Source organism: Aethalodelphis obliquidens, unplaced genomic scaffold (assembly GCF_003676395.1).
Source record: "Aethalodelphis obliquidens isolate GAN/ISIS:26980383/991018 unplaced genomic scaffold, ASM367639v1 scaffold73, whole genome shotgun sequence".
Taxonomy (NCBI): domain Eukaryota; kingdom Metazoa; phylum Chordata; class Mammalia; order Artiodactyla; family Delphinidae; genus Aethalodelphis; species Aethalodelphis obliquidens.
In genome coordinates this window covers 6,584,634-6,608,441 of record NW_020838017.1, presented here as the reverse complement: position 1 = coordinate 6,608,441, position 23,808 = coordinate 6,584,634, and the positions used below count along the sequence as shown (strand labels likewise).

The following is a 23,808-nucleotide window of genomic DNA, read 5'->3' as shown; positions in this document are numbered from 1 at the left end:
TAGGGTCCCTCCAGTGCCTAACAGCGGAGTCCCCAAAGGCTGAGTCCTCAACCCTCAACTCTTTCTCCTTCTGTCCTGTTCTCAGAATTCAACTATTGCCTTTATGCTACTGTGGGCTCTGACCTCAAGGCAACAATTCACAATTCACAGGAACAGTATTTGATTAGGAGTGAATTTAAAATGAGGTCTCTCTTTTGCTATGAAAAGGTGTAGAATTAAAAATTAAATAGACCCACTTTTGCCCTTTCTTGATGAAAACTGAAGCAACCCAAACAAAACAAACAAAAAAGAGAAAGGGAGCAGGGGGTCCGTCAAGCTGGCAGTGAACGTCTAAATTACATTCTTAACACTAGCCTGGGTTTGCTCTGTAATCATGAGCAAGGCTTGATCGAGTGTGGTTTAAGTCATATGTAACTCAAATGTTCCCAGGTCTCTCCAGCTTGTGGCTCTCCAGCTTATAGAAAAGTCACCCAAGGAGTCTTTCCTCAAGTCTCTGAGGGCCGATGGCTGTCAGGCATGATTGACACTCCCTCCGCCCTGTTTGAGGGTCAGTGCTCTTGAGACAGATAATCATCTCCATGAGGGCCAGGACTGCACTTACAGCTTCATTGCCACTTGCCTCGGACTCTCTGGTTCTCTTCTTTAAGGCAGCAGGAAAACGCCTTTCCGTTCTCACCCCTATGCTTACAGGGGATGTCCCATGGTGGAGTGGCCTGATTCCCTAGTGACAGCCGGTTGTAATACTCACCCAAAGCATATGGGTGACTCAGGGCTGGAGGAGTTACAGAACACCCAGGACCTCTCCTTCCTCCCCTACTTGGGCTGCTCACCTGAGTCTGACTCACAGAGGCAGAATCCTTCATCCAGCTTGGTAAGTGATTTCTCTCAGGGGCCCTCCTACACTTTGTCTCCGAATTTAAACTCACAACCTCCAACCCCAAGCCGCATCAGGCTACATCCCTGCTGTGGATGAAATTCAAGTCCTTTGAGACTTACGGGTCCCACAGAAGCCTGGAGCATGGCTAGGTCTACGAGTTTGGAATGTACAGAGTTGGGGGTGACTGTGGAAAAGAAAGAATGAACAGCCTCTTTCTCTCTGAAGTCAGGAGAGCAAGTTTCAGCAGCCCTGTGCAGCGTGGGGCTGGGAGGGGGTGGGGCAGTGGCAGGGGGATAGAGAGGGAGTTCGAGGTGTGCAGGAAAGGGAACAGTCATCCACCTTCTGTGCCAGCATGTCTAAGCCTCAGCTCTGCCCTCAAGATTCCTTGATAGGTTTCTGTGGCCAGCCACACCGAGGTTTCATTCCTTGTAATCAATTTTTAGCTTATTCCATTAAGGATATTTTCATCTGTGACTAAATTTTTCAGCTCTTAGTAGTTTGAGAAAATGGTAAAACTTGTCTTGAATGCCCTTGACTCAAAATTGGATTTGGTTGATTCATTTTTGAACTTAATCTTGAGTTTCTTATAAAAAGTACCACTGTCTATTAACCTACTCCCTACTGTTTCATCATTCATCACTCATCTTACCAACCCATCTTAGGGAATTTGTTGTTGTTGTTAGAAGGGCATCAATTTGACAGGAGTTAGTAACTTAGCAGGAGCTGTGTTGAGATACGATTTTTCTTAAGGCTCTATGGGAAACAAAGGTAGCATTGGTATAATTCTTGGACCTTGGGCTTGTTAAAAAATTCCTTTCTTTTTCCCCCTACATTGGGGATTTCTAAAAAATGCAGCAGTAAGAATTGCAGTCAATTTCATGCTCAATACAAAATGTTATGAACTGAAAAGTTCTGGAGGCTTCAAAGAAAAAAAAAAGGAACACACGAACATATGGCTCATTTTAAAGGCATAAAGCTTACCTATTCAATTAGGTAACTTGGAGAGTATACCTTCAGCCATTGCTGCAAAGTCTCCACAATTTTCTGAAGAAAGTCACTCTTCAAACCACAACTGCTGTTTAATAAAAAGAAAAGATGCCGTAGTCATGGTATTTGCGCAATATTTCTGCATTATCAATTTCTGACTCAGAAAGGAAAACAAAAAACAAAAAACGCTTTAGTTTCCCCAAGGAAAGTCTGTACCAATCTATTGAATGAACCTATCATTGCGTCTACTGGAGAGTTTAGAAATACTGTCAGAGAAAAATTGTGCTGCTTTTATTTACAGCTTCATAGGTCATCTCTGAAAGCTATGAAGGCAGTACAGTGAAAAACGGAAACAGTGAGGGACGCCATAGACCCCACTCTGCTTGGCTTTTCTTTAGGACTTAGAGCATGAAGGTGGTATATTAACATTGAAAATATTTCAAGAGCTCTCTTCAACTCTGTCAAAAAAGTAGTTTTGCCCAAAGAATGAAAACCAACTCCTTAGGGGAGTTGGGGCCTTGCAACAAATTAGGGCCCTAGAAGTTGTGTGATTAAACACACACATACAGACAGACACCAGACACCGTGTTTGTCAGTCTAGTTTATCTTCTAGGCATGCGTCCATTGCAAACTCCTTAGACCTAAATCAAATCTTCTACAACTCAGCAGGTAGCACAATGTCAAGACATCAGGATAACCAGGCCGTGGCACCTGCTAGCCCTGCCGACAGCCAAAGATGACAAGTGAAAAAGCATACACTCTCCCCAGTGAGGGAGGAGTAGCCTCCAGGTAAGCCTATATGTATAGTTGGTTTCTGCTAGAACCTCCAAATAAACTTTTTAAAATCAATGTTTTTTGTCATTACAACCCTAAAGATTCAGAGGAAGAAGTCCCCTAGCCCCACCCTGGAACCTAGGTCACTCACTAGAACACTACCTGCATCTTTTCCCCATTGTGTTGCAAAGGCTCAGCATATGGTCAGCTTTCCATAAAATGGACTGACCTTCTCCTCTCTTTCCCAGTCATCCCCTACTATTAGCAACTTTGCCATGCTGCCCCTGAAACAGCATGGGAAGATTCAGCAATTTATAATTTATAATCCAGCCCTCAAAATATCAGGAAGGGTATTTTGGGTCTATGCCCAGCCTAGAAGTTTAACAGAATGGATTAGCACGTGCAGACAATTATTGGACTGATATACTTTGAATAAATTCCCTCTTCTGTGATAGTAACAAACGTCCTCAGGTAGGGCTGTGGTCATTACATTAGTCAGCTCAGGACAAGATACCACACACTGGGTGGTTTAAACAACAGCCATTTATTTTCTCATAGTTCTGGAGGCTGAAAGTCTAAGATCAAGGTGTCTGCAGGGTTGGTTTCTAGTGAAGCCTCTCTTGCTGGCTTGTGGATGGACACCTTCTCGCTACGTCCTCATATGGGCTTTCCTCTGTGCATGCACAGATTGAGCAAGAGACAACTGGTGTCTCTTCCTCTTCTTATAAGGACACCTATTCTATCAGATTAAGGCCCTACCCTTATGACCTCATTTAACCCTAATCACCTTCTTAAAAGCCCTATTTCCAAACACAGTTACATTGGAGTTTAGGGCTTCAGTATACAAATTTTGAGGGAACACAATTCAGTCCATAACATTCCACCCTCATAGTACTTAAGTTATGACATATCAGTGAGAAGAGTAAATATCACTCAAGGGTTTTCTGTCCTCTTCTTGGAAAAGGCTTAGTGTGTTTGGCTGTACACAGGATAATTGTGTCATGTTACGTATAAGGATGACATTGTTATTTACCTTATTTGGAGATTAAATATGGCTTAAGGAGAAGTATATGGATGACAAGTTGACAAGAGGTGGACTTGTGATGATTAATTTTGTGTGTCAACTTGACTGGACCATGGGGTGCCCAGATATTTGGTCAAACATTATTCTGGGTTTTTCTGTGCAGGTGTTTTGGGCTCAGATTAACGTTTGAATTGGCAGACTGAGTACAGCAGATTGCCCTCCATAATGGGGATGAGCCTCATCTAATCAGGTGAAGGCACGCATAGAACAAAAGGCTGACGCTTCTACAAAAAAGAGAGAATTCTCCTGCTGGAGAGCCTTCAGAGTAGAAGCTCTGTTCTTCCTGGTTCTACAGCAGGCTGCCATTCTTCAGACCCCAACTGGGACACGGACTCTGCAGATCTTGGACGTGCCAGCCTCCGTAAGCACATGAATCAATTCTTTATAAGTAATACATGTACATACACACATAATACATACAAACATAAATCCTTTTTTTCCTGGAGAACTCTGACTAATAGTCATTCATGCATTTCAAAGGCTGGCTATTGCCCACTTGTCACTTAATCATGTATACACACATTTATTGTAAACGTTTCCTGTGTAGTCATGTTCACTCTTGTTGTTGCAAAATTTAGGAATCAGACAATCCTAGCCAGAGTTCCCACAGTTCTGTGACTCCTAATTTGAGTCAGAAATTTGAGTGGTTATAAGATATTCAGATGATTACAAAATATTTCCTTAATTCTCTAACTTACCAGCTGCACGAACTATGATGAGTTATCTCCTCTGAAATCCAGTTCCTCATTTGGCAATGGGGATAAAAATACTTCCCCTTTCTATACTGTGAGATCACTTTAGAACCTCATGGGATGACTCGTAAAAGCTCTTCTAAAGATACAAAGTGTCATCACATCACTGGCTGTATTACTATTACTGCATGACATGCATATGCATTTGTAACTGTGGGTTTATTTTGAATTAAAAATTCCCAAACTTTAGGAAACAGATCTTATCTCTTATCATGACAAACACCTTAGGTTAAATGAAGGATGGTTACTAAGTGGCTCATGTGCCCACTGCCCTGGCCAGTATCCAAAGTCTACCAGTGCACTTTACCACTGAGCTTGGGAAGAGCTTTAGAAATCTTCTAATGCCTGTATTCCTGGCAGCCACTACCAGTGGACCTGAGTAGGCACACAAGTGTATACCTTGTTGTCATCTCTGAATTAGTTATTAATTAATCAGTTCTGTGGGCCTTATGGACCTGCCAAAGGAATGTCTAGATTACTGTTAATTTATATAATGCAACATAGATCTACGGAAGAGTGAGGAACATATGTCCAACCTTAACTGCTGCATTTAGCAGCCATCCACTTTGCAGCTGTGTCCCACAGCCTTTGTGACCTTTGTGTTTGGAAATACAGACATGTCTGCTCTCCTCTGCAAATTTCTTTACAAATTCTGCAGGTCGTGGGAGCTGTCTTTGTAGAAGAGAGTTTTTTGAAAGGGAACAAGAAATCAGAGACACTGTGCCAAGAGAAGAAAATAGGCTAAATTATCCGCCTTCCTCACCAACCCGTACTCGCCTTCCTCCCCAACTAGAGGCACAACTAGTCCTTCTGGGGCTATTTTCCCAAGTCTTCTTCAGATTACACAGAAAAAAACAGAGCTCTCTGATTAAAGTTAGCCTAAGGTTTTATGTTTCTTTTTTCACTGAGTCATACAAAACAAACAAAACACATTCAGCTCAATCAAAATCTAACCAATCATATAGCGTTATTAAACACGGCATCGACCGAAAGAAAATATGAACTCCTTGCCCAGGAAGGATGAATGCCAAGAACAGAGTAATTTTCTGGCTTTGTCTTTCATATCTATAAATTTTATTATTGTGCAAGTCACTACGTTCCTGAATAGCTGTTGATGTTAAACACTGGGGGAAACTTACAAATGGGCAGTGAAATGCATTAGGGATTACCAGATGTTAGCTAGCCACACTCCGTGAGAACCTTACTCACATCTGGTTTTGACCTCCAGAGTACATAAAACACTCTCTTCTCTCTTCTCTTATTCAATCTCCTTATTTTCGTGGCCAAGTATATACTGGATGCAAAAACTTTTCAGACCAAAACTTGGCATGTGAACTCTCGATCTGGCTGCAGTTGGGTTACTACCAATTTGCAAAATAAAGTATGAATAATAAGTAAGAGTGCAAGTAAAGTAAATCTTTACCATCTTATCAGGGAATATAAATCATTCTGGCACATACGTCAACCTTAATTTCTGTGTAAAAGTTCCAGATGTAGTTATGATTCTATTTTATAAACATAACCAACTTATTAGGAATAATGAGAGCGAAAGACCCCATGGATCTCATGAATGGCCCTTCCTCATGAACACAATCTGAGCCCAGAGCCTTGGAATTCGACTGAGTTCACTTGACAGTGTTGCCTCTACACAGGTTTTCCTGGTCTCTTTGTTCCCATCCCTCACTCGATTAAACGCCTCTTCCCTCTACTTCATTTTCTGCCATGTATATGCCTCCTCTTGACCTACAAACAACAGATTAGCCTTTTGGGGTGCAATCAGGGCCAAAAAGGGCATTTCTTTTTAGAACACATATCTGCAGTAATGATTTAGGATACCAACCTCCACTATTTTTTGTATTTCAAAGTAGGCTTCAACATGAAACGCTTGCTATGGGTTTTCAAACCTAAGCTCTTGGTCATATCAGACTCCCACTGCTGCTCTGCCCGCCGGGCACCTGGGCATCACCACCTCTCTCTGTCCACTGTGTGCAGGTCTTGCGTAGACTGGTCAGACCACCTAGGATTCTCAGCCACTGTCAAAGTTGGCTCTCCTTTATTAGGTACCACTTACTGTGGTCCAGGTGCATTACCTTCTCCAGTGCCACAACAGCCTGTTAGGGCAGAACCCTTAGAATGAGGAAAGGGAGGCCTAGATTCATGTACTTGCCTGTAGTTCCATAGTTAGGTCTCTTGGTACCTAAACCCTTCACCAGGAGCTGCTTCTTTCCTGGCCATATTAGAAGCATCAGTTCTGACCACTCCTCCCATTTCTGCAATCCTTGGTCATTGAACGAAAGGTATTGCCACTCCACCTCCTCTCCTTGGTGTTTTTTTTTATCCCCTACTGCTCTTCAATTCTGTACCCCTGAACAATGCCAACACCCAGGTGCATTCTCCTGGCACCCCATCGAGCTTTTGCCTTCATCTAAGTGTCATCCTCTGTCAATGTCATCTGGGTTGAACATCTTCTGCCTCTCTTAACCCTCCAGACATCTCCTTTCTTTACTCAGAAGCTTGACACATGGATTGGTTTTCTTTTCTAACAAATTTAGTTTTAAGAGACTGTGACTTTCTCTGATTCTTACAGGAACGTTGGCTTTCATGTCGGTTTTATTTTCTTCCAGTCTCCTGACTTCCTTCTTTCCCTTTTTGCCCTGCCCACGACCTTTACAGCTGAGGTCCGAACAGCAAATATTCACCATCCTTGGTTCTCTTAGATCCCCACACTCTGCTCACCCTGTCTGGGAAAACTGAACCCAAGATGAAGGCTACAACCTACTTTCTCTGTACTCTCTCTACCGCTGGACCGTTGAAGGCTGCCAGAGGAAGCTGCATACTCCTGTGTGTTGGTGCTAATGCCAGCTTGGGATGTTCGTTAACCCTTTACTTGCCTTGGATTAGAGTCTACTCTCTTCTCCCTCAGATACAGGCCCAAGGCTTTACCACACTCCTAAAGATCTCCACCCAGCGCCCTCCCCTCCCTGCCAGCACACGGCCTCACGCCCTACTTCACTGTGACGACAGCCCCTCGAGCCTGATCTGTCAACTTCCCGTCTTAAGATTTTGCCTTATCTAAATCCACATGCTTCCTTCCTTCCTTGCAATCTCAGAGGACAAGAAGTCTCTTCTCTTGCCTGGAATCCCCCCCCCCGCCCCTGCCGTCTCTCCATTCGGCTAACTCCTCACTCCTCCGTTAAGGCATCTCAGATGGTCACTCTTCCAAGATGGGCTCCATCGAGCTGGTCCTATAGTTGGGTCAGGGGACTCCCATCTACCCTCGTGCTTCTGACGTGCTAGTGTAAAGCTGCTTAGGTGTTTGCTGCCTGGACCAGGCTGGGAGGTCCCCAAGGTCAAAGACCTGATCCTTCTCACCTTTAAATCCTCAATGTAGTGCAGGCCTGTCACCTAAAAGGGACACAGTTTTACTGATTTGTTTTTGTTATCAACTTCCTTCCTTAACTGAGCTGGATGTGTTTCCGTAACAGTCTAGACAAAAAAAAAAAAAAGAAAACCAAAACAATCCACCCCCCCAAAAAAACCCACCAGACTAACAGACTCAATAAGGACGTCTATGCTTTTACATCTCATTTCTATTAAAAAGAAAGATTTTATAGATAATGCAGTATATAACATATATTATGTGTGTGTATATATATTTATACACATACATATTCATAATTTTTCTAGTACTTTATGTGCAATAAAAAATATCTTTTGTTTTCCATTCTTAACACTATTATACACTTTAAATAAGTCACCTGCCCGTTCTGGGCCTCAGTCTGCAAAGTGAGGAGGCCGGACTTGGTGAGCTCAGTGAACTCTTCAGTAATGAGATGACTGTTTGATGACAATGATAATCAAGCAGAGACTCTAGGCCTGGGCGACAACAGAAAAATACTCGACTCTGCTATTCTAAAAGTATTTGCAAACTATCACATAATTATTCCCTTACCTGACATTTCTAAAGTGAGCTTTTGAATTTGTAAGCTGCTTTCAAATTAAATGAAATAATCAGATAAATTCTTATATTAGTACGTCAATTTCCTTTTTGAAAATACACTTTTAAATTTTATAATAATTTTAGATTTATGTAAAGTTTGCAAAGATAGTGCAGACAGTTCCCGTATACCCCTCATCTGGTTTCCCTTTTGTTAATATCTTACATTACTACCAACTCAACTCTAGACCTCATTTGGACTTCACTAGTTTTCCACTGTCCTTTTTCTGTTCCAGGATCTCAGTGAGGACACCACATCCATTCATCATGTCTAATTAATTTCCTGTGGGCTGTGAGAGTTTCTCAGTCTTTGCTTGTTTTTCATGACCTCGATGGTTTCGAGAAGTACTGGTAGGGTGTCCTGCAAAATGTCCCTCAATTTGAGTTTGTCTGATGTTTTTTCTCATGGTTAGACTGGGGTTATGGGTTTTGGGGAGGAAGACCACAGAGATACAGTGCTATTCTCATCACATCATATCAAGGGAATGTATACCAACATGACGTATCACTGTAATGTGAACCTTAACCTCAGTGTCCTTTTATGGAGCAATTTCATATTCGTTACCTCATGTGACTCTTTTAAGGATCATGGTATATACAAGCCTGGCATCCCCAGCTCCATTTTACAAAGGAAGACCTTGAGTTGGGGTTTGGAGACAAGGCACTATGGCTGTCACACTATCAATCTCTCCCTAGCCCCCTGACGATCTCTTCTAAGTCACACCTAAAAGAAGCATTTACAAGAAGCATCTTACAATGCTTTCCTGTATACATTCATTTTAGTGCTCCTGTGGTTAAGAATTTTCACGATTAAATGCTACATGGTATCTTCACGACTACAGCTATAATCCTAGGCTTATTTGGACAAATCCAAAATGAATCAACATGTCCAATCAACCAATCAAGTAGCCAACTAATCATTATTTAAATTCACATTTGGAATGAACTTTCTTTTTTCAAATGGATTACTTGGTGTTTGATAGTCACACTTTATTTTCTGAAAGATTCAAGCCTTCTTACCAGACCCCAAAAATCTTTAAAAGAAAGTTGTTTCTTCATCTGTAAAATAGGCTTGTGATTTACATAGAGGTACAATATTTGCGGTGTGTATTTCAATATGATAGGAAGGGGGCCTGATAACTGTCCCTCTGGAGACACTAGTAACAATAATAATCATTGGTATTATAATGATAGCAATAATAATATTAGCTAACATATTTGGCTCTTACTATGAGGCAGAATTTGTGCTAAATGATAATCTCATTTCATCATCAAAATCTATGGGTTAAGTGCTTGAAGCATTTACTTTGCTAGGGCTGCCATAATAAAATACCACAGACTGGCTTAAAGAACAGACCTTTGGGACTTCCCTTATGGTTCAGTGGTTAAGGCTCAATGCTCCCAATGCAGGGGGCCCGGGTTTAATCCCTGGTCAGGGAACTAGATCCCACATGCCGCAACTAAAATATCCCGCGTGCCTCAATGAAGATCCCGCACATGGAAACGAAGATCTCACATGCCCCAACTGAGACCTGGCACAGCCAAATGAATTTTTAAAATAAATAAATAAATATTAAAAAAAAAAAAGAACAGATATTTACTTTCTCACAGTTCTAGATCACAGAGAGCAGTCTGCTTCTGTCTGAGGCCTCTCTCCTTGGCTTGCAGACGGCCACCTTCTCGCTGAATCCTCACATGGCCTGTCCTCTGTGCACGTGCACTCCTGTTATCTCTGTGCACCCAAATTTCCTCTTTTTATAAGGACACCATTCAAATTGCATTAGGATCCACCTTAATGGCTACATTTTAATTTAATCACCTCTTTAAAGACCTTATCTTGAAATCCACTTCCATTCTGAGTTACAGTACTAGGGGTTGGGACTTTAACGTATGGATACTGGGAGAGCATAGTTCAGCCCATAACAGGGACTGTGACTCAAACCCAAGCTGCATGGCTCCCAAGCCAAAATCTTAACCATTTAGCTATCCTGGGAAATGAATCTTACAACTTCAGGGGAGGAAAACCACCAGCATTTTTAGACTTACTCACCATCACAGCCAATCATGCAGTGTTTCCACTGATCTGTGATCTCCCTGCATGTGATAGAATGAAGTCCTGAGCTCATACCAATAATATTTACTGCTTTATTATTTACCCCATCATTTACAAGCAGCTGGCCTTAGAAGAGGACTCAGCTATGATGCCAGCTGGGGAATAACATATTTCTGTTTTGGGGTGTTGCTTATTCAGCTCTCACTCGTATCTTCGTTTATTTACTCAACAAATATTTACTGAGTGCTTGCTATAATTTGGGCATTTTTCTAAGCACTTTAGAAATATCATTTAATTTAATCCTCATAATACATGAAGGTATTATCATTATTCTTATCTTACAGATGAGAAACCAAGGCTCAAAGAGGTTAAGCAACTTGCCAATCACCTAAGAGGTGGTGACAAGGCTTGAGGAAGGCAACTCGAGGGCAGCCTCACTCCAGACCCTTTGCCTATACTTCAGATTTCTCTTCCTTGCCAGCTGTTAAAGTTTCTGAAGGTTGATAATTACCTCTGACTTTTCCTTTTTTTAAAATGAGAGTAATTATTACAGTTATTAGTCACTTAGCAAAGATCTGTTTTTCCTCTACTATTATATATAATGTGAAATAGTTGCAATTAGAGTTCCTATTTAATCCTTATGTTTCAGAACAGTAAATAAATCTGTGAGTTTTCTGGTTCAAATTTGTGATCTAGCAGCTAAGACTTCACCTTTGAAATAATAGAAAAGATTTTTAAAGCCAGAAAGGATGCAATTAAAACAGTGCTTTGAAAGCATGGGGGGACAGACGAGGCATTTTGAGGAATTTCAGGAAGATAGAATACAGATAGGATAGGGTCAATGGAGAAAGCAGAGTAGAAGAAAACAGCCTAAGAGAACAGAGATGAGCACAGCTCTTTCCATGAGAGCGCCTAAGACGCTAAAGTCATACCAGCAAGTGTGAAGAGCAGCTGTGCTCAAGGTATTTATTCAATAACTATATTCAGACCGTCTATATTGGGGACCACCGCTACTCCTTACCTAGGGCCCTCAATGATCTCGAGTTAAAATCTGAGAAGTGTTCTTGAAAGAAAGAGGGGGGTGGGCTGGGTGAGACTCCTAGTAAGCGTGTAAAGAGAATCAGAACACTCTTGGGGGTGGATGTGGCTCTTGCAGCAGCCAAGGCTGGGGGATGGGGTAGAGGAGAGAAATCAAGGCAGCTCTACCAAGGCCTGAGTGAGACGCACTAAGCACTAGCTCTCAGAGGCTCATGGGAGCCCTCCTTACACTGACACCACTGCCTGCTTCTGTGTGTGTGCGTGTGTGTGTTAGAGTGACGTCTGAATAGGATCAAAATGGGGCTATGGGAGAAATGAACATTATTAGGAGGTTGTGGCTTTTGAGACCAACCTGCAACTTTGGTAGCTCTGGATGCAGACATGACTTTGGATTGCATCACTATTGGGAGGCCATGGGTGGGACCGTAATTGCATGCACACTCTTCGGATAGTATCAGGCTGGGATATCTCTAGCCCTGTAGGTGTGGGAGATTTTTTTAATTGCTCAGTGCTTTTTTCTTTTTTTAATGATTATCGGACTCTTGGCTTGAAGGTTTCAAAATATTTTTCAAAGCTTCCAGTTTTCTAAAACGGGTTTAGGAGAAAATTAAAAAGAACTAACCTTAAGGTGCTCATTAATGACAGTTTTGTTTTTCAGATCCAGAGACAACAAAACCTATACCGAATCTAAACCTTCAAAACAGAGAAAAAAAAAAAAAAGATGTGGGGAAGATGTCAGATTGACCTCCTTTCTTTTCTGTTAACCTCTCCCCCTGGAGAGCCCTTCTCAAGAGACCTGAGAAAGAGAAAAGCAACCCCCTGAAGCAGGCAACTGGTCTGGCACTGTCAGCCAGGTCTCGGTCTCCTCCTGGTGAGCACAAAAATTTCACAGCACATCCACTTCAGGCAAGGCCACTCTGTGAGCATGATGGATCAAGACAAAAGATAGGACCACTCTACAATCATGTCTGAACACAGACAAAACATGAACATTGTCCAAACCACAAAAATGACCAAACATTCTCCACCTATCTAAATTAGCGTCAAGACACTCAACTGTAGAATTATTAACCCTACTTGCTGATAGCATCCAATTTAGAGTAAAGCCCCACCTTCTTCAGCCCTCTTTAAAATCACCTAACACAAGCCCAATCCTTTCTAGTAAGTCTTTTCTAACCTTTCTGACAGCTTCTTAGCGAGACACCCCACAGTTCTCCATGGAGTGTGTACTCCCTCCCTAAAAACGTAATAAAACCAACTTGTTCAGCAATAGATGTGTTCCTGGTGGTGTCGTGGTTGGAGGATTTTGACAGGTCTTAGGAATGTCAAGTTTCTCTCTGCACTTTTATTATTACTTGTCTCAGATCATCAAAGAGCAGCTCCCCTGGACTAAGTTTCCTGGTCCAGGCAGTAATTGCCAAGGTTTGCCAAGCTCTTAGGACGTGCCAGGAGCTTTATATGAATGAACTCCTTTTATACTCACAATGGCCCTACGAGTTGAGAGGCTTAGTACCCCGTTTATAGATGAGGAAACTGAGGTACAAAGGTTACACACAACTAAGTGGCTGAGCCAGGAGTCCAGGACAGCCAGTTGAGCCAGTGCTGGGGCTCCAACGTCCACACCATGCTGCTTCCCGCTGTACAGAATCACTGCTGTACAGTCACTGGTCACTGTGCCATCAGCCTGCACTGAAGGGCACTATAATAAACAGCCCCAGGATATCACTGCTAGGTTTCCTGTAAGATGTGGAAGAATGCAGACGCACAGGAAAAAAGAAATCTCCTTAATCACAGCACCAGAAATAACTGAGTTTCTTTTAAGTAACTGGATTTTTTTTCACCTAATGAAGACAGTAATTGTATAATTCAGAGATTTCAACCTAATTTAAGACAGGGATGGGATGATTTTAGACTGAATAAACCTAAGCAAGAAAGACAATTCTCTTTGAGTTTTACTAATGTGGTCAAGAGAGCATTCCTGCTTGGTAGTAAGAGGACTAGCTTTTTTTTTTGGCCGCATCACGAGGCATGGGGGATCTCAGTTCCCTCATCGGGGATGGAACAGAGCCCCCTGCAGTGGAAGCCCAGAGTCTTAACCACTGGACCACCAGGAAAGTCCCAGGACTAGCATTTCTTTATTTTCCCAGAAAGAGGGAGGTTGAGGCACAGAGGCTTGGAAGGTAATAATTAATATCTAGCAAGATCTCAATAACTTAGCTTCATTTTATTCTATTGATTTTTGGTAATTACCTTCCATTTATAGCCTACTACACTGATTTTCCATTTACAAGTGATACAAAGATTTCTTTAAAAATTATCTCAGTAAAAATTTGAGTTCGTTTAAGGAAAAATGTTAAGTTAATAGTGGTACAGGTGGTAGGAGACCAAACAAGGAAACAAAAATCATGAAGGTGCTTTGGGAAACGCTGACTTCAGTTGCCTCTTTGCCTTGGGTGCTGGCAAGTCGGAGTTTACTTCATGAGTCATTGATGTCAAGGGTACAGTTCCCTACTCCATGAATTTCTCCGTCTGGCCTAAACCTAGCTTTATCTTGTCTCCCCCTCACTGTCCCCTCTGCCCTCTTGTCTTGCCACCCTACTTCCTTTCAGAAAAAATAGTGTGTTGGGGGGCGAGACATAATAAAGACTGTCTCTTTGCTTTAATAACACCTGGTCCAAACCGTGGAAGTGACCCGGGCTACCCGTCTGCTAAGGGAGGGGCAGGGAGCTCTGGGAAAGCCCAGGGTGCCTCGTTTCCTCCAGTCCGGGAAAGTTTTAATTCTTCAAACTGGGCTGGAACCTTATTTCTAAACCTGCCTGCGCAGCAGATTCTCCGGCTCTCCTGCGTCCCATCTCAGAGTCACCGTGAGAGCCTGTTCCTGCAAGAAGTGTGAGTGAATTAAAGTACTTCAGTGGAAAAGTAAGGGAACCCCCCAGCCCCCGACGTCCCCCTCCCCCTTTCTGGCTATGCAGCCCCACGACCTTCAGTCCGCCTCCCTCTTTCCAATTCCTCGGAGCGGCGAGGTTCTCGAGGACCCCACGGAGGCCGGGCGGCGGGGGTCGAGGGCAGGGACGGAGAGAGCCCTCCCCACTCCCCGGGATTGGGAGGGGGATGGGCAAGCGCGGGAGAATAACGCCTGGGAGCCCGAGCAGCGCAGCCCCAGACTCCCCGGAAAGCCCGAAAAGCTGGGTGCAGAATCGCCTCTCTTTCAAGAGTTCTCAGGAAGTTTGGGGGAGGGGCGCTCCGCTCGCTCCAGTTCGCGGGAGGGTGAGGGAGGACGACGGCAGCGGCAGGTCTCGGAGCTGTGTCGCGTCCCGCCCTCGGGCGGGCTCGGGTGCTCCCGGCGGCGGGGTCTGCGGGGCGCGGGCAGAGCGCGCCGGGCGGCATGGAGGGACTGGTCCTGCTCAACGCCCTGGCCACCCGGCTGCTCTTCGTGCTGCACTCGCTGGTTGGAGTCTGGCGAGTGACCGAGGTGAAGAAGGAGCCGTGGTACTGGCTGCTGGCGCTGCTCAACCTCTTGCTTTTTCTGGAGACGGCGCTGACCCTCAAATTCAAGCGCGGCAGAGGCTACAAGTGGTGAGCGCACCCGGGGTGAGGGAGGGCACGCCGAGTCCCCGGGCGCTGTCCCCTGCGGCACTCTCAGGCGGCCCAAGAGCCCGTCTCCCCGACGATTCTTTACTGGGATGCGGAGGACCCCCTTTGTCCTCGCTGGGAGCATCGAAGGAGCGCGGGATGCTTGGGCGTCGCTTGGACACAACGGAGTGCCCCAGGGTCCCAGGGCAACCCGGGAGAGGGGAAGGCTCCAGTTGCAGCCACGCGCCACCCAACCCCAGGTCTAGCAACTTGAAAGATGGGAAAAAAGAAGGGAAGCGCTTGCATGCTCTGCAGAAAGTGCTCCAAAGTGGGAGAGTAGTGGGGCGACGGGGGTGTCATGTGCTCTGCGTTCTGAATTTGGGGTGTGGTTGTGCACGGCTTAGCCTGAGTGCATGCAGTTATGGGAATGCCCTTCGCCGGGCATCAGCGACTTGTGTAAGGGCTTGTGCACATCGGGCAACGCTGGGGGCAGCACTTCCCGGGGTGAGAAGCCACTCGCAGCACGTCTGTGGTTTCAGCCGCTTCGCCGCAAACCAGCCGCAGCATGGCACTAGCTTCAGGTGTCTTCCGGGCTTGGTTGCTTCCGAGAGCCTCGGTTAATGGTCAGCCCATCTTGTCACATGTGTCATTTCTTCCTTGTTGCAAACAGCCTGCTTAGTTTCACTTAGATTTGTTCTATATCACCTTAGGAAGTTACCTTAGATATAAATGTGTGATTTTGACATTGGTTTCACTTAACCCGCTTAGATTCATCTTAATTTGCTCTAACTTGTACTAAGATGGTACTTTTGAAATGAATGTGCATTTCTGAGCTTGTCTGCTCATATAAAGTTTATATAGCATTTACAACGTTAAAGAAAAAAAAAAAGATGGGTTACGACGCTGGTGAAGGTACTAGCAGGCAGCGGTTCAGCCCTCACCTCAACGTGCCAGACCGCAGACTCTTTAGTGATGTTTTATTTCCTCCCCAAAGACTTGGATGGCAATCAAAGAATTGAGAAAAAGATTCCCCGCCATTTACAAAGCGCCTCTACCTCTACGGCTCCACTCCCAGGAAATTTTCAGCCCAAACTTATCTGAGTTAGGCCTCTTTCTGTATTATTTTTTAAAACAATGAGTCTGTGTTTTCATGTGTGCCATATTTAAGAAAAATACCAACTGCTATGAGATAGAGGAAAATACTGTTAGCCAATTCAAAAATGGTATACATGATGGCATATTAAGAAAAAATAAAAGAAAAAACCCCTCTGGACAGTTTTACATATTAAACTACAAAAGGCTGTGTATTTCACTACAATCCAAGGGAGAGAATGCGTTGTCTCTTAAAATCATGTGAGTCTTGGCTTAAATTTTCCACTGTCGAAAAATTTCTAGAATTATCAATGAAGGAATTATTCAAGTAGAAACAATTTAAGACAACAAGGATTGGAGGAATGTCACTGCCCCTCCCCCCATTAACAGCTTATCAAGCAAGAGAGATCTGAGGAACTTTCCAGTATGCCTTTCGGAAATCTCAAAGAAAAATAGTATTAGTTCCCCAAATAAGCCTTAGGGTTAAAGAAACAAAAGGGAGAAAAGTGTTCACCCAGCAAGCAGATCACATGAGACTGATTTAGCTTTTACGGAGTAGCTTTAACATGCTAGGGTAAAAAATATCTTCAGTAACATGAGGATGAAATCTGAGGCTTAATGTTCCATGGAAAGTAGTCCTGCCACCAGCCATCATCAGAGCTTCTGGGAGACGTGTCAACCTCAGAAGAAGGAACAGCTCAACTGGCCCTGAAATATCCTCCTTCTTCTCCAAGAGTGAGGGCTTAGCTCACATTAAGTCAAAATTCCATGCCAGTTGTGTAGAAATACTGTAGGCAATGGAACCTTCATGTCCGTATCACCATTGACCACTGACTGACTCAGATTGACATGTAACTTAAAACTGAGAGAGGACAAAAGGATGGGCCAAAAACTGGTGATGGTCAATATGGCAAATTAAACAGGAAACTGGGGACATGTTTGTATATAGAGCATGGATTCAAAATCAGACAGATAATGGAGTAAAAATCGGGGCTTTCCTACTTACTTGCTGTGAGGCACTGAATAAGTTACGTAACCTTTTTGAGTCTCAGTTTCCTCATCTATAAATACTTATCTCATAGGTTGTTATGAATTAAATGAAATAATACATGTTGATGGTCAATGAATACAAAAGAAATGGTCTTTTCTAGATCCTAGAGTTTTTCTTATTTTTCTTCTTATTAAAAAATATTCTGTGTCCAGTGGACATATTTTCTGTCTGTAAAAGTCAAAAAACTTTACCTGAGAGACTGGCCAGTAAACCATTGGTTCAGAGCCAAAAAGCAGAAAATAATTTTCATCTTTATTTCAGAACAGGCTCATGATGTATATTGTATATTATAGCACTAACTGAAAAAAATTTTTGCTGGCTCAATATCAAGATTATATTTGAGAGTTAGCAAAAAAAATAAAAAATCCTTGATAGACTTGGCTATTATAAAATTTCAGGAACAAACGAGTCTTTGTAAAATGATCTAAACAGAAATGTGATAAGTAATTCTTTGTTCTACTGATGTTACCAAATAAAACCGAGTCTACAAATATCGTCATTTTCGTGATGGACAAAGGTCACATGCTGTTCTTTCATAAGTTTGAGAAAAAAATCAGAAAGTGGAATGCTAAAAAAATATAGAAAATTATCCCAGATATAACATGGTGACACTTAAAAAGGGTTTGATTTGGGACATACTTCATTTCTGGATTGAAGTTTTCTGAGTAAGGAAAAGCATAATTTTTTGTTGTTTTTGAACATTAAAAAAAGTTGTCATTAGAAAATCAAGGCTGATGGAATAAAAAAAAAGATAAAGTAAAAATGATGGCAGTGGGAAAATGTTCCTCTAAGTAGGAAAATGTTACTACAGAGATCTTTATGTAGATCTACATAATATAAAGATATATGTATCTTTTTCTTTTGGCTGAGTTGGGTCTTTGTTGCTGCGCATGGGCTTTCTCTAGTTGCGGCGAGCGGGGGCTACCCTTCGTTGCGGTGCGTGGCTTTCTCATTGCGGTGGCTTCTCTTGTTGCAGAGCACGGGCTCTTGCATGGGCTTCAGTAGTTGTAGCACATGGACTCAGTAGTTGCAGCATGCAGGCCCTAGAGTGCATGGGCTTCAGTAGTTGTGGAGTATGGGCTCTAGAGCACAGGCTCAGTAGTTGTGACACACGGGTTTAGCTGCTCCACGGCATGCGGGATCTTCTTGGACCAGGGATCAAACCAGTGTCCCCTGCATTGGCAGGCGGATTCTTAACCACTGTCCCACCAAGGAAGTCCCTGTATCTGTATCTTTCGATCCATTGGTCTTACATTTTGACTCTACCCTATAGAACCAAAAGTACCCATATGCAAAGACACACATACAAAAATACTAATTTTCATCTTGTTAGTGGAAAATAAAGCTAAAATCAACCTGATTATTCACCAATAGATTGGTTGAAAAATTGTAATATACCCATGCTATAGAATATTTTGCTGGTATTAAAAATAATGAGCTAGGGCTTCCCTGGTGGCGCAGTGGTTGGGAGTCCGCTTGCCGATGCGGGGGGCGCAGGTTTGTGCCCCGGTCCGGGGGGATCCCGCGTGCCGCGGAGCGGCTGGGCCTGTGGGCCATGGCCGCTGGGCCTGTGCGTCCAGGGCCTGTGCTCCGCAGCGGGAGAGGCCGCAGCAGTGAGAGGCCCGCGTACCACTAAAAAAATTAAAAAAAAAAATAATAATGAGCTAGATTTTATCTGTTGACTTTGAGGGATGTCCATGATATGTTGTCAGAAGGACAAAGTTACAGACTTATGTATATTATGCCCTCAAGTTTTAAACAAACTTGTCAAAGAACTACCCTTTGTATCAATTGAATACATTGTCTATTTACTAGTCAAGAAGAAGAAGGAGGGGGAGAGAAGGAGGTGGGGAGGCAGGAGAAGAGAATGAGAAGAAGAAGAAAGAGAAGAGAAAGAAGAAGAGTTGGAGGAAGAGGGACAACCCTCTCACACTGAAAATCAATCAATCAATCAAGGCCTGAACGGTGAACTAAACTCTGTTTACACATGAAGTGAAAATTTCTCTTCTGGAATATCGGATCCATGAAACTCCTTTAGACTGCTCTAGGCTAGTTTGAACATTGTTCTTTTTATTAAAATTTGCACCTGGCCCCAAATAAATCAAAGCTGTAGAAATCATGGTGCAATAAACAGAGCTAGAGAGGAAAATGTGAAAAAAATTTCTTGAAACGCAGCAAACATATTACACTTGTCCAAAGAATGTTTCTTTAGCTATTCTTTGGATAGGAAAAATGGAACTAGAGCTGCTGAGCTCAGCTGTCCAGGGACAGGCAACATTACATCAACACTAAGAACTTGCCAGTTGGAGGAGCTTAATTTGTTGGAATCCTATAGAATAAAGAGCGTAAGCCAACGACACGTTCCTTGTTAAGTCCAACAAATGTGTGCTGGTGGAATTTGGCCCTTTTCCCCTAGTATTTATTAATTTCATCTGCTCTTCACTTACTTTTCATTAAGATGAAAATTAGTATCACTGCTTTATTTTTTCTTGATTTTGTTTTCTGTTGTCTGGGCAACAATCCAAAGGGTCTGTGAATTACCATTTAGGTACAAACAGAAGATAAGATTTCCAGTTGCTTTCTAGCTAATACTGATAAAATATTCCTCAGGAAATAGAAAAACGATCAAGATTGTGACAAATTTGAAGCCTGTTCACTTAAAAGCAGGTGGTATCTGAGAATAAGTAGAAATCTAAGTTGAATTTATTGATAAAACTGTAGAATTGTAAGTACTGAGCTTTCTTCATCAAAATTTCAAGAATACAAGGTAAATATCATTGAGTTAATAAAACAGCTCACTTATATGGTCACCTTTCTGCATTGTCTCTTTCCCTTCTCTCTTTTTTTTTTAAAAATAAATTTATTTATTTATTTTTGGCTGTGTTGCTACCCGCAGGCTTTCTCTAGTTGCGGCGAGCGGGGGCTACTCTTTGTTGCAGTGCGCGGGCTTCTCATTGCAGTGGCTTCCCTTGTTGCAGAGCACGGGCTCTAGGTGCGCAGGCTTCGGTAGTTGTGGCTCGCGTGCTTAGTTGTTCCGCGGCATGTGGGATCTTCCCAGAACAGGGCTTGAACCTGTGTCCCCTGCATTGGCAGGGGGATTCTTAACCACTTCGCCACCAGGGAAGTCCCCTCCCTTCTCTTTTATTAGGTTGAATCAGACAACTACTTGTTGACCTGCCTGCTAAGTAAACATGACACATGCTAGACACTGTGAAGAAACAGAAAACAGACATATTTGAGATTTTAAAATAAAATGTAGCATTTCAATGAAGTGTTCACATGTGTGGGAATAAGAATAATTGTGAATAGTTAGCATTTTGTGATGGTCGGGCTCTTTCAAGTGTTTTACAGAACTTCCCACTTGATCCTGACAGCAGCTGTAGTTATTTTGTTTCTGTTTTCTCCCATTTTTAGGTGAGGAAGCTGAGGCACAGAGTTGTTAAACCATTTAAAGATCATTGAGCTGGTGATGGGGAAAGCAGGGATGTTAGGACTCTAACAATTTAGAGGAGAAAAGGATGTGGGGAGGAGTGATGGGGCAGGGTGGGGACGTGGCCAGGGGATGGTGAGTAGGGAGGGAGAGGAGGCTTTACAGCATTTGAGCCGCAGCAGGAAAAGCAGATATGAGAGAGAAGAGTGCCAAGGCTGGGTAAGTAAAGGACATCCTGAGGGAGGTGAGTGTGGGGAAACGATAACGGATTTCTCTGGAGGAAACACAGAGCCTTATCATTCTTCATTCAGCAAAAATACCTGGAACATCTCAAGTGTGTTAGATGTTTCTTTTTTAGTGCCAAGAATACGGAGGTGAATAAAGCAGGTAAAATCCTGCCCTGAAAGAACTCGTATCTTAGTCAAGGGACTCAGAAAATAAAATAAATAATAAACAAATGTGCTGACGGGGAACTGGATAAAGGCAGTCAAAAGGCACAAACTTCCAGTTATAAGATAAATGAGTACGAGGGATGTAATGTACAACATGATTAATATAATTAACACTGCTGTATGTTACATATGGACGTTACTGAGAGTAAATCCTAAGACTTCTCATCACAAGGAAAAACTATTTCTTCCCATTTCTTTTATTTGTATCCGTATGAGATGGATGTTCACTAAACTTACTGTGACAATCATTTCATGATGTACGTAAGTCAAATCATTAATGCTGTACAACCTGAAACTCACACAGTGCTGTATGTCAGTTGCGCCTCAGTGAAACTGGAAGAAAAAAACCAGGTGTGCTGATAAGTAACAATAAGCAGGTAAACAAATGAGGGATCAGAATTATGAAGGCCTAAGTGGGATGGGTTATAGAGGGATGGAGGCCCGGGGGAAGGTTCCACTGGGTGGAAAGAGAGATGTCTAGCTGGGGAGGCGACGTGTGAGCTGAGTCCGTTAGAGAGAGAAGGAGCCAGGCAAGGGAAGAGCCAGGGAGACGATGAAAGAAGTGAGAGGAAGAAGAGCTATGCGTGCCTTGGGACACTTCCGACATCCTCCCAGAAGACAGAGAAATACTGACTTTCTCTTCTAGTCTTCATTGTCTCTTCTCCCCATGTCCCCTGCCTCCAAGTGAGAAATTCCTTCTAAATTTTATATTTGATCATATCTCATTTAAAAAAATTGAAGTATAGTTGATTTATAATGTTTTAGGCATACAGCAAAGTGATCCAGTTACATACACATACATACATACATACACACACATATATGTGTATATATATAGTCTTCTTCAGATTCTTTTCCATTATAGGTTATTACAAGATACTGAATAGAGTTCCCTGTGCTATACAGTAGGTCCTTGTTGTTTATCTATTTTATACACAGTAGTGTGTATCTGTTACCATATCTCATTTGAAACATCATGTGTTTGAAAATGTCTGGCTGGCCCCCAACTAAAAACAGGAAAGATAAATTAAACATCAAAAGAGATTCCATCCTAAATTGATTGCAAATTCAAACCAATTGTGTAAAAAACTCAGTGAAATCTGATTTGATTAATCAATTGTATTTAGACGGTTCAGCAGCGGAAATGAAAAACCTAGACTTGACAGGTATCCTATGAGGTCTGATCCTGAACAAGTTTTGAGCAGTGTAGAAGAGCTCTGTAGGATTATAATGCTGTAGTATTTGATAATATGTATCTTCCTCTACCAAAACTGCTTACGAAAACGCCACAGAGGACGTTGGGAAATAAAAGCACTCTTCTCCTGATCTCGTTGGGTATCAGAGAGGACGAAATGAAGGCATTTAGAAGGAGACCCTATGATTTCCATATGGCCAGGGTGGGCACCGGAAATTCTCCCAGGAGATAAACTGTTTCTCTTCTTGTTCACATTTGCTGTCCAGATTTCCTGATATCTCTCCTTAACTTTTTAGTTATTCCAATAATACTTTCCACTGTGCATTGGACTTATCAGCACTGCCTGCAGTGTACATCCAGAACTTTATAATATTCACTATCCTCACATGTGTTCGTGTGTATACGTTTTCTATCCTGAACCTTGAGCTCAAGGCAAAAGGGTGACTTACATTTGCATCCTTTTTGTAGGCATACACTGAATGTTACCAGCAAATGACTTTGTTTTTAGTGATCCGAGTCATGGTTTGGGAGGAAGAGTCTTAACCTATCTTGAGTTAGTACTATGCTTTGCTCCTAAGAAGAAGTCGTATTTTCTTCCTTTATTTCACAATGAACTTGGGATCAAATCAATAATTATGGCTGCATTTAGAATGGGACCCCCAGGAAATTGAACCACTGAATGATGCCCTTGTTTTTCTCCACCAGTATGTTCAAGTGAGACATTTAAAACTGAAAATTAAGGCTATAATATTTTGTAACTTCGTGTACTTGACTGGGAGAAAAACAAAGTACAAATTAGTGTGGGCAGCTCCCATGAGTCAGTGTATATATCCCTACTTCTAAATTTCAAGCATTTCTCCTTCTCATAGCAGTGACATTATTATGCATACAGCATCAGGACGAATCTGAATAGCTTCACTTTTACAACAATGGAAAATTCACCTTTACATGGAGGTTTATTTTCCCCATGTGCATTTCCCTCCCTACTCTGGAAGTTCCTCTAAAGTACCAATATCAGGCGTGTTAGACCTGGAGTGCATAAATCATTTTGTTAAAGAAAACCCGTGGTTTTTAAAAAATAAAATAGTATTTTTTAATATGCAGGTATGAAAAAATGAACTTTCTTTGAAAGTCACGTTCAGGATTGTTAACAGTCCACAATTTTAATATAAAATGCCAAGGTGGGGCTGATTTTGTTTATTTTTTCTGAATATAAACTTACCACCCATAGTTGTTCAGGGAGAGGGGTTATATTTTATCTTTGGGTTGTCTGACCTCCAAGAAGTAGCTGGTGTATGACTGACTTAACGTTGTATGCTTATTAGAATAAAAATTAGTAATTCTTAGAAAAAAAAGAAGTCCTCTCTATGACGGATGCCTCTGACAGCCTCGGTTGGGTCCTACAAGAGTCCTTTGCTTTCTTATTTCCCTGATTGAGCCCCCTGTTCCACAC

At 42.5% G+C, this 23,808-nt stretch overlaps 1 protein-coding gene across 1 annotated transcript in view; it reads left to right on the top strand.

The window, feature by feature from the left end:
* Window positions 1-14,779: 14,779 nt before the first annotated feature.
* TMEM26 (transmembrane protein 26) overlaps window positions 14,780-23,808 on the top strand; it is a 44,001-nt gene continuing 34,972 nt past the window's right edge. Inside the window, exon 1 of the mRNA XM_027091845.1 lies at window positions 14,780-15,138. Coding sequence (XP_026947646.1) covers window positions 14,948-15,138 — 191 coding nt within the window. The 5' untranslated portion in view covers window positions 14,780-14,947. The remainder of the gene's footprint in view (window positions 15,139-23,808) is intronic.